At 41.1% G+C, this 11,115-nt stretch overlaps 2 protein-coding genes across 7 annotated transcripts in view; both read right to left on the reverse strand.

The window, feature by feature from the left end:
* Nucleotides 1-10,953, reverse strand: part of TRAPPC13 (trafficking protein particle complex subunit 13) — a 28,749-nt gene extending 17,796 nt beyond the window's left edge. For 4 of the 5 annotated variants that reach the window (XM_057405498.1, XM_057405497.1, XM_057405495.1 and 1 more), the window contains exons 1-4: nt 10,819-10,953; nt 3,725-3,793; nt 2,086-2,185; nt 1,456-1,540 (exon numbers count right to left, since the gene is read on the reverse strand). In XM_057405498.1, coding sequence (XP_057261481.1) covers nt 1,456-1,540; nt 2,086-2,185; nt 3,725-3,793; nt 10,819-10,864 — 300 coding nt within the window. In that variant the 5' untranslated portion in view covers nt 10,865-10,953. Of the gene's footprint in view, nt 1-1,455; nt 1,541-2,085; nt 2,186-3,724; nt 3,794-6,847; nt 6,989-10,818 lie in introns of those variants that run through there. The other variant, XM_057405499.1, reaches the window with a different exon arrangement.
* On the reverse strand, nt 5,671-10,956 carry SHLD3 (shieldin complex subunit 3). Of its 2 annotated transcripts, none has more exons than XM_057405501.1 (2): nt 10,819-10,956; nt 5,671-7,368 (listed from the first exon to the last, which is right to left on the reverse strand). In XM_057405501.1, the coding sequence occupies exon 2, from the start codon at nt 7,231-7,233 to the stop codon at nt 6,484-6,486; it is 750 nt and encodes a 249-aa protein (XP_057261484.1). In that variant the 5' UTR covers nt 7,234-7,368; nt 10,819-10,956; the 3' UTR covers nt 5,671-6,483. The 2 variants fall into 2 exon arrangements, with proteins under 2 accessions (XP_057261484.1, XP_057261485.1); XM_057405502.1 differs by having other exon boundaries at nt 5,671-7,259; nt 10,819-10,937.
* Nucleotides 10,957-11,115: the final 159 nt, after the last annotated feature.

Here is an 11,115-nt window from a genome sequence, read left to right on the forward strand (position 1 = left end):
CCTGTCGTGCATGTAAAGAATTTGCTGGGGAAGACAGTCTGGGTTATTCCTGCTTCAGGTAAAGGCAAATCCACTCGTGGGATTGCTTTTGCTCAGGGATCCAGATATACTTGGTGGAGAATGCGGGAAGATGGGGAATTCCAATGTGTACCTCAAGGGGATGTGATTTTAGAGGAAAACAGCCAATGAACTCAGTTATATGCTGTTGCCTGCTATGTAGCACTTTTATAGCCCACCAGCCAGATGTCTTCAGGTCACCAGTGACTGGCCCTGACTTCCCTCTGACCACCATGACAACAAAGAATGAACTTTGATGAAACCAGACGAGCTCAGCAGTGACTGGATGAACTCCACAGTGTCATCAGCAGGGAACAATCCAACACTGCACACCGTCTCTCCTGTTCTGTATGACTGTTACAAGAGATGGAGCCCGACATCATGGACCGGATGAACTCAGCAGCTTTATAGGGATTGGTCCATGCACTAAGGAATGATATCTCTCTCTTTGTGTGTGTGGATGTATGTGTATATATATATGTGTGTGTATATATATATATACACATATACATATGAGACAAGAAGATGGTATATTGAAAAACGTTTGATCTGAGCATGACATGAATCGTATGGAATAAGGGGTGGATAATGTCCTGGGTTCAGCAGTATCAGTCATTTTTTTCCTTCTTAGTAGCTGGTACAGTGCTGTGGTTTTGACTTTCAGCCTGGGAACAGCACTGATAACACCAATGTTTTTAGTTGTTGCTCAGTAATGTTTACTCTGACCAAGGACTTTCTGAGTCTCATGCTCTGCCAGTGAGGAGGGGAAGCCGGGAGGAAGCAGAGACAGGACACCTGACCCAAACTAGCCAAAGAGGTATAACATACCACAGCACGTTGTGCCCAGTATAGAAACAGGGGCAGTTACCCAGAAGGGCTAGATCGCTGCTCGGGTCAGGCTGGGTATCGGTCAGCGGGTGGTGAGCAGTTGTATTCTCTTCTCTTGTTATTTTCCTCATCATTACTACTATTGGTGGTAGCAGTAGTGGGTTTGTGTTATACCTTAGCTACTCTACTGTTCTTTTATCAACCTGTGGGAGTTAACATTCTTTCGATTCTCCTCCCCATCCCTCCAGGAGTGGGGGGATGACTGGGGTGGGGGGCAGTGAGCGAGTCACTGCATGGTTCTGAGCTACTGGCTGGGCTTAAACCATGACAATAATATAACAATGTTTTTTCATACAATCGTAGTTTTGAATTTTAATCTTTAAAGATTTCTACTATAATTTCTATTTTTCTGTCTTATTTTTTCCAATTTCCAGGTACATTTTCTGGTTTGGAAAAAGATATTTCATGAAGTCCATATATCTACCTTAACCACACAAGATATTGTTAGAAAACATACTCAACATACTTCTTTTTTTTATATATCTAGTAAGTAGATTTATCTTCACATACCTTTACCAGTATGTCCTTGACAACTTGACTGCTATCATTGTGTACACTAATGTAACTGGAAAATGTCTCTCCCAGAAATATATTTCTGTGTTACAAAAAAAAAAAATAAAAATGCAGTAACAGTTATTTAAAAAAATGCAGAATATTTCACTGAAAGTTCTAATGAAAATAAATATACACACACACATACAAACGTATGTTTGCATACTTCTAAAAGTTATCCTTCTAAGACAAACAGCTTCACAAAAGAACAAATCAAGATTTTTTTTCTAGATAAAAATCTTAGAAGAATAAGATAGCTTACAGTACCCACAAAAATCACTGTAGAAAACTCTCAGTGTCGGATGTGGTTTATACCAGTGTATTAAATCAATAATTCACCCACAGCTGCAAATTTCTTTCAATTTTCAATCCTTATTATATTCAGAGTCAGGCTATGGACAAGAAACATCAGGCAGCACACAATTATGTATTATGTCACATTATAAATCAAGCCATAGATTTTTTTTAAGATGACTGAACATCTCATTGCATAACAATGATGTTCAAAAAGAAAGAAAAGTAATAAACATGTTATCATTAAATGAATCCTAAATCTTACATGTTATAGTTAAAATAATTCATTCTTACCCAAAATTTTGAGGCAAAGTCAACATTTCTCCTAGCATCAAAGTTTCTGCTCCCCTCACAGTAGAAGGATCATCTTTCATGAGCTGATTAAAGAGATTACCTGTAGAAATACCAAATTGCTAGTATCTAAACATTTGCTAAATCTAAACCTTTGTTTACATTTAAGTTATGACATTTAATCACATATTGCAATTTATTTCAGACACTCCTTTTACAACCAAATTGTTTAGGGAAGAAATACTTATCTATAGGCCCACCTAGAAATTACAACTTACTTTCAGGCACTTGTGTCAAATAAATCATTCAGTATATCTACTAAATGGCACAATCCCAAAGGCTAATCTCAAATTAATGTTAAACTTTAAGAGAAAACTTGGGGGTGTTGTTCGATGAGAAAATGAACACGAACTGGCAGTGTGCACTTGCAGCTCAGAGAGCCAACCGTACCCTGGGCTGCATCAAAAGGAGCGTGACCAGCGGGATGAAGGAGGTGATCCTGCCCCTCTACTCTGCTCTCATGAGACCTCACTTGGAGTATTGTGTACAGTTCTGGTGTCCTCAACATAAAAAGGACGTGGAACTGTTGGAACAAGTCCAGAAGAGGGCCACGAGGATGATCAGGGGACTGGAGCACCTCTTGCATGAAGACAGGCTGAGGAAGTTGGGGCTGTTCAGCCTGGAGAAGAGGAGGCTGCATGGAGACCTCATAGCGGCCTTCCGGTATCTGAAGGGGGCCTGTAAGGATGCTGGGGAGGGACTCTTCCATTAGGGACTGTAGTGATAGGACAAGGGGTAACAGGTTAAAACTTAAACAGGGGAAGTTTAGATTGGATATAAGGAAGAAGTTTTCTACTGTGAGGGTGGTGAGGCACTGGAATGGGCTGCCCAAGGAAGCTGTGAATGCTCCATCCCTGGCAGTGCTCAAGGCCAGGTTGGACAGAGCTTTGGGTAAGATGGTTTAGTGTGAGGTGTCCCTGCCCATGGCAGGGGGGCTGGAACTAGATGATCTTAAGATCCTTTCCAACCCTAACTATTCTATGATCTATTCTAAATTCTGCCTGAGCAAAGCACATTATATAACAGAACTAATCAACCCCACTTACTTTCTTCCCCTACTTGCTTTGCATTTCCAAACAATCTCCTTTTCTTGAATCTTTATTTGCCTTTTTCTTATACACAACTTCTAGATAGCAGCTGGGGGACAACCCAGGGATTTCCAATTTATGACTGTACACCAAGCATAACACAATTCAAAGGCAGTGATTCTTGAAAAGTAATTTTCAATTAAACATTCCTGTGTTGATTCTAATTACTGAGGCATTTTCTCCAGAGAAAGATGACAGTCACGCCAAACTTCCCTACAATTACACAATTCTCATTCACAAACACCCTCTATCTTATGTGTTAAATTACTCAGACTTTGAGATGATGCTTGCAACAACATCACCATGCTTTCAAAGCTGCAGGTGAAGAGTTGGAGAGTGAGTGCACTTTGGTATCTTCCCATAGCCATTACCAAACACCAAACATACTTCTGTTTCAGATTACTGTCTATGGGAGTTGTAAGACTCCTCTGATACCTAAGTCTCAGATGGTCACCTTGCATAAACATAATAATCAGTCAGTACAAAAGACATACCTGGCAAATCTCTCTCTTCACAAGTCACTGGAATATTAGTGAATAAAGTAGGCTTGGTTAGCCTCATCACTGCAAAAATAAAGAAACAAACCACAAGTCAATAAAAAAAGGATTTTTAAATTTTATTTTCAAAGTACAATTTTGTCTTGCTCTCCACCAAAAAAACCCACAACCATCATATCTTAGTCTGATAAAGGGTAACACCTTTTGGGATCACCTGGTCTTTTTCAATATAACAAATTCCATGCCACTCTGACAGCCAAGAGCTCTGGTGATGCCATTGCTCCCTCTTGCTTTATTCCTCTGATTTAATTATTTTGATATGCACTTGGATGTAGTGGGCTGTACTGGTTCACAAGAACGTGCATCTTGAATCCTGCGTTCAGTTCTGGGCCCTTCACTACAAGAAAGACATTGAGGTGCTGACGCACACCCAGAAAAGGGCAAGAAAGCTGGTGAAGTGTCTGGAGCAAAAGTCTGATGAAGAGCAGCTGAGGGAACTAGAGTTGTTTAGCCTGGAGAACAGAAAGTTCAGGGGGGACCTTACTGCTCGCCTTACAACTACCTGACAGGAGATTGTAAGCAAGGTGAGGCTCAGTCTCTTCTCATAAGTAACAAGTGACAGGACAAGAGGTAAGGGCCTCAAGGCATGCCTGGGAAGGTTTAGACTGGATATTAGAAAAAATTTCCTCAAAGAGAGGGTGGTCAGGCATTGCAGCAGGCTGCCCAGGGCAGTGATGGAGTCACTGTCCCTGAAGTGTTCCAACACTGTGTAGATGAGGCCCTCAGTGATACAGTTCAGTGGTGGTCTTGGCAGTATGGAGGTAATGGTAAGACTTAATGATCTTAAAGGTCTTTTCCAACGTAGCTGATTCTATAATTCTATAATTTTTATTCACATACAAGCCAACCCAAAGCAGCAGAAAGCTGACAGCTACCACTGAACAGTCACACCAACCTGTCCTTCTGTTTACTAAGATGCTTGTTTAGCTCTTGTCAGTATAATTGAATAAGTGTACTGAGATTGTATTATTGGGAGTTACCTAATTTTATTCAAATTTATAGTAGCCCATATAAACTAGTATTTGCTGCCTGTTTCTAAAGGAACAGTAAGAGATAAAGTTTAGTCACATTTAAGACGATAAATAAATATATTATGGAATGAAGTCAAAGCACAAATTAAGATATGTAAATGATCATACTTAATAGGACTACTAAATTAATATTAGAAAATATTCTTTGCAGGACAACCTCTCATATCTGTTCTTCTACTATCCTGGGCAGAAAATACAACATTAAATAAAACTTGAATCACGCTGCATTCTACTCCATTGTATCTTTCAATATGCTGATGCACAAAGAAACTTTGTTACTATTACTGTTAAGATCAGAAGAATAATTTCAGTGAAATGACTTGGCTACACAAGCTTCAAAACTAATCATGACGTGAAGTTACTCTAGACAGCACTTTACAACAATTTGGCTAAGTGGTAATACCAAATGTCACAAACACCCAAATGTCAATATAAGACTTTCTTACTGTTCAGTCAAAGTTTACAAATACATGTCAATGATCCACACTGAGCAACATCCTTAATTTTAAACTACATGAAGATATGTAATGCCTATAATAATGTAATTATTCTGACATAACAATGTCATCAAAAGAAAAAGGTAAGTAAAAGTCCAGGGGGATTTTATTTAGTTTTTACATAGAGGGATGAAATGTTTACATACACTTTTATTCCATGAGTGTTAATGATAACAATCTACAAATACCATTCATTTATTTTCCTCCTTTTCCAGATGCCACAGACCTTGACCTCCAGCTATAGCAAAATTATCTGGAATTAGTAGGGGTGCCTAATGGAAATACATACTATGGCAGTTACACTGGTCACAGTTTAACTGCTTTACTGACCCCGCAACTGGGCAGGGACAGTGTTGCCTTGAAATAAATTTATTTCATAAAATATTTCAAAGAATAAATTTATTCTTTCAGGTGAAAAAAAAGTCATGCTGAATTCCGCCTTTCATTAACATAAAATGCATTTAAAGCCTCAGAGGCCTTTATCTTCCACAAAGACAATAAACGGATTTTCACAGATGGAAGTGTCCCATTTCTTAATTTCCTGACCTGTAGCTGGAAGTCAGTGCTTTCTTGTTCCCCAATATAATTACAGACAAAAGACCAGAAACATCCAGGGAAAGGGAGGGGCAGAATCTTACTACGGAAGTCGTTCTAGCAAGTGCTAAGTTGTTACTAAGGCAGCTTATACATGAATAGAAGTAAGTCTGATTTCAGGTGAAGACTATGCTTTCATTGAAGAACCCACATACACTACTTTCAGGAAATAATCAGATCTTGAAAGTCTCCATGTCAAAAATAATTACAGATCCTTATAATGATTATAGCAACACACTTAAAATTATTCTTCCCTCTCCTAACTTCCAAGAAGCACAGTGAGGATGTACTTTGCTTGACTGAAATTATCTGACACAGCTTGCCATAATAGTCTGGAATTTTTATTTTATTTTTTGTCCTTTAGACCACCAACGTAGAGAAAAACCTATAAAATGCAGTACTAAGCCAAGCAGAAACTTACTCATCTTAATAAATAATTATTGCAGCTAAAACAACTGTAGCAAAGTAATATTAAGCAGATTTCTGTTCATTAATTCATCAGCTGTTCTAAAGCTTGTATAACCTAAGCTGCTTAAAAAACTCCAGCACTTCAGATTGCAATTTTATCTCCACCTTACAAACTAAATATAATTCCAAATTTATGTACAAGTAAATTCATCTTATCAGTAAGGCTTAGCTTTTCCCTAAGAATATTTCTAACATATTCACAGTATAATATATCACAGAAAATCCATATCTGTCCCACAGATCTTTGGATAGTAGCGTTGCAAGATGGCAATTCATTGTGCTTGATAAGCCTGTTCAGCTTTACCCAGATGTCCTCCAAATTCTGACTATTACAAATAGACTCTTCAATTACCCACTTTGCTCTGTAAAATGCATGCAGTTTTAGTCTTTCTAAATTATTTTGCAGTTCTTGAGACAAAGGAAGGATCTTTTCTTTAAGCTTAGGGCTAGGGAGAGAGACACTCCAAGACCTTTTCAATTTTTGTATTCCGTTACGTGGTGGGTCTCCTTGATTCTCCAAGTTAATTAGTCTGTGAACAGTTTGTGCTTGGATTAAAGTCTGCCTGTGTTTCACGTCAGACTGAAACTCAAGGAGGTACTTTGTGCAGTCACAATCGGGAGCTCCTGTAACATATTCTGAAGGTGTAGAAAGCTGTTTCAATTCTTCTGCTTCCTCACAAGAAATAAGAGGTGGCTGCTTTTTTGGTTTGAGGGGAAGTCTGTATAAATCATTTGGAAACCAGGGTGTAAATCTTGGTAACCGACGAATGGGAAACTCCTCCACTGCTGCTTCTGCAAAGTTCTGCAGTTTTACTAGATCTCTCTGATATGGTCGATAATGCAAGACCACTTCCATGCTTGTACAGAAGGAATCCAGTTACTCTTAAGAAAGGGAATGGTTTCTTGATTAGGATTCTCAAATCTAGACTGAAACATCTTATTTATAAGCACTCGCTTGCCTCGTGCTGCAAAGATCAGTGGAAAACAGGACCTAAAGCAGAAGTATTATAAAAAAATAAGATACTACCATATTAAGAAAAATACTGCTAGGATATTTTACAAAAAAAAAAAACAAACCCAAACCAACCAAACAACCAAACAAAAAAAACACAACCCAAACCAAAAAATCACAACACCAAAAAAACAAAAGTTATGTTGTAAAAATAAGCAAGATATGTATCAGAATATTCTACTTTATCTAGGCTGAACATTAGCAACTGTACACCACCATTACCATATAACTTTGGTATGCTGAACATTACCTGTATGCACACATTTTACTCAATACTGATCTTCCCAAGAGTATTCTTTTACTGTCAATATCTCATTCTTGCTATCCACCTGTCATTACCCTTCCTGTATTACTGTGATGTATATTAAAAGACACACAATTACTGGTGCCTATTTTCTTAAATTTACCTAACTTTTTTTTTTTTTCTAAGTGCTTTCCTCCTACACTTCAACATTTAAGACAGGGCATGTAAAGCAACTAGAATGTGCTACAAAAACCCTTCCTGAAATAGTACTGATTGATATATCAGTTTTCACAGTAACCAGTTAAAAGGGAAGTTCTTTAGGCAAATGAAAGTTGCTTGCTTCCATTTCATATCAGAACTACACATTTAGTTGTAAGTCTCTGTCCTGGGTTCAGCAGTAGCAGTCATTTTTCTCCTTCTTGGTAGCTGGTGCAGTGCTGTGTTTTGACTTTCGGCTCGGGAACAGAACTGATAGCGATGTTTTGGTTTGGCCAAGGACTTTGTGAGCCTCATGCTCTGCCAGGGAGGAGGGGAAGCCGGGAGGAAGCAGAGACAGGGCACCTGACCCAAACTGACCAAAGAGGTATTCCATGTACTCCATACCACAGCACGTCATGCCCAGGATGTAACTGAGAGTTACCCAGAAGGGCTGGGAGACTGCAGGGTTGGAGGAGGTATCAGTCAGAGCTTGGTCGGGCTGGGGGGGGCAAGTTATCAGTCAGCTGGTGGTGAGGTGTTGTATTCTCTTCCCTTGTTATTTCCTTTATCATTATTATTATTGGTGGTAGCAGTAGTGATTTGTGTTATACCTTAGTTACTAAACTGTTCTTATCTCAACCTGTGGGAGTTGCATTCTTTTTGATTCTCCTCTCTGTCCCTCCAGGAGTAGGGGGAGGGCAAGAAGGGGGGGAGTGAGTGAACAAGTTACCTGACTGGGTTTAAACCACGACAGTCTCAGGGCTTCCGAGCAATGCATGCAATCATATTTTTAGTCCTTAACTTAAGGACCTGATACTTCCTAAATCTATTAGACTTTTTGAATAATAATAAGCCCTTAAAGATTTTATACTTTCATACATCATTGCTTTCTTTCATACAAAGATTATATTAAGTTCCAGGGGTGTGGGGACAGGACATGGACCTACAAATGCTACGGTAGAACTTAACATGCACTCTCTTGCTCTCCCATCCTTGTCCCACCCAACATGTTTGCAATCATTTTGATACCTTTCTCACCTCTTTTGCAAAATCAGTCTTAAACCTGCACCAATTTTCATACGAGCCAAAGGATTACACTGGTTTCTTACAAAGGCAAAATTATCTGTCATAAAACTCTTTGCTTTGAATTAATTACTATTGAAATGTGTTTGTAATATCAGCTGATGACATTCTCAGGTTTTTGGCTTCACTGTGTGTGTGTGTACATATACTCAAAAAAGGCCTTGTTAATCTCTGAATTAGGAGGTGATCCTGCCCCTCTACTCTGCTCTCGTGAGACCTCACTTGGAGTATTGTGTATAGTTCTGGTGTCTTCAACATAAAAAGGACATGGAACTGTTGGAACAAGTCCAGAGGAGGGCCACGACGATGATCGGGGGACTGGAGCACCTCCTGTATGAAGACAGGCTGAGAAAGCTGGGGCTGTTCAGCTTGGAGAAGGCTGCATGGAGACCTCATAGCAGCCTTGCAGTATCTGAAGGGGGTCTATAAGGATGTGGGAGTGGACTCTTCACTAGGGACTGTAGCGACAGGACAAGGGGTAGCGGGTTAAAACTTAAACAGGGGAAGTTTAGACTGGATATAAGGAAGAAGTTCTTTAATGTAAGGGTGGGGAGGCACTGGAATGGGCTGCTCAGGTAAGTTGTGAATGCTCCATCTCTGGCAATGTTCAAGGCCAGGTTGGACCAAGCCTTGGCTGAGATGGTTTAGTGGGAGGTGTCCCTGCCCATGGCGGGGGGGGGGTGGAACTAGATCATCTTAAGGTCCTTTCCAACCCTAACTATTCTATGATTCTATGGTTGTTATCTTACAGTGACATGCAGACACCATTAAAAGCCTCTCTCCAGGAGTACTGCAAAACTCGTAAATGGGCATGAGCTCTGAAATAACGTACACAGCTGCATTACTTCATCCAAGCAGCCACACTGATTTAGGATGCTCACAGAACTGAGATTTTAACCAACTATTTATTACTCCTACTTAACAAGCAGCATCTATTTATAAATAAGAATACTTAGAAAAAAAGAAAGTAAATATTATGTCTGATGATTGAATTAAAGTTAAAGTAGATTCAGACTCCTCAGAATTTCTATTGCTGACTTACTGGCACCCAAAATGCCAGCAGAAATTAACAATTTGTTTACAGGGCTCTCTTGATTTCTGTATTAATTCTGCAAAGTACGTGAGAGACATATTCTTATTTCTGCTATTTGTGATTCCTGAATCAAGGATGCAAGCCCAGTAGCAGTGCATTAAGCATAAGATTAAAGGGGCAAAACCATTAAGGGGGTGAGAGGATTACACCAAACAAGCAAAAGTGACAGCAGGGAACTGGAAATTAGAACAGTATTTTACTGTGAGGGTTCTGAGGTGCTGGCACAGGTTGCCCAGAGGAGCTGTGGCTGCCCCATCCCTAGCAATGTCCGAGGCCAGGCTGGACAGGGCCTGGAGCGACCTGGTCCTGTGGAAGATGGGCCTGCCCACGGCAGGGGGGCTAGAACTGGATGATCTTAAGGTCCTTTCCAACCTTAACCATTCTATGACTTTTGTTTGTTGTTTTTTTTTTTGTTGTTGTTGTTTTGTTTTTTTTCTTCCCCCCTGTAACTGCTGAAAACTGTGTAAAATGCAAATACATCGCACGACCTCGATGACCCCGCCACGCAAGGTGCACACACACAATAGCTTGCCACCGCACCTCCTCTGCCTCTTTTTTACCCTCGGCCACTTCCCGCCCTGTGCCCTCCTGCCGGCCCGCTCCCTCCTTGGCCTTCTAGGAGGAGAAGAATCGGGCCCCCCCTCCGACGCGGACGGCTTGTTTTATGACCACAGCCCACGCCTCCCGGCTGCCCCCCCGAGCAGAGCCCGGCCGCCTCGCCTCGCCTCGCTCTTTAGAGCCAGCCCCAGAGCAGGGAGTGGAGCTAAGGCAAGGCTGCGCTGGTGGGCTTCGGTGGGCCGCGCTGCAGTACCTTTCAGAGCCAGCAAATGCTCCTGCTTGGGCTGGTTAACGTCCATGGTGCCAGCCTTCACGCCGACGGGCCAAAAAGCTGCCGGTAGCGGAAAACAAAAACGCTCGGCCGAGAGAGCCGAGATGAGCCTGCCTTCAGTGCTCCGGCGCTGCGAACACCACCGAACCCGCACACGCCTGTCCCATGATGCAACTCGACGCCGCCGCAGCAGCACGAAACTACAGCCCCCAGAAGGCCCTGAAAGCGAAGGGACGGCGGTCGCTAGCCCTCGCGGGGCTAGCCCTCCCCTCCCCTGCC

This window comes from Pezoporus wallicus, unplaced genomic scaffold, assembly GCF_028554395.1.
Source record: "Pezoporus wallicus isolate ANWC-B61680 ecotype Strahan unplaced genomic scaffold, APGP_CSIRO_Pwel_v1 scaffold_2696, whole genome shotgun sequence".
NCBI classification, from domain to species: Eukaryota; Metazoa; Chordata; class Aves; order Psittaciformes; family Psittacidae; genus Pezoporus; species Pezoporus wallicus.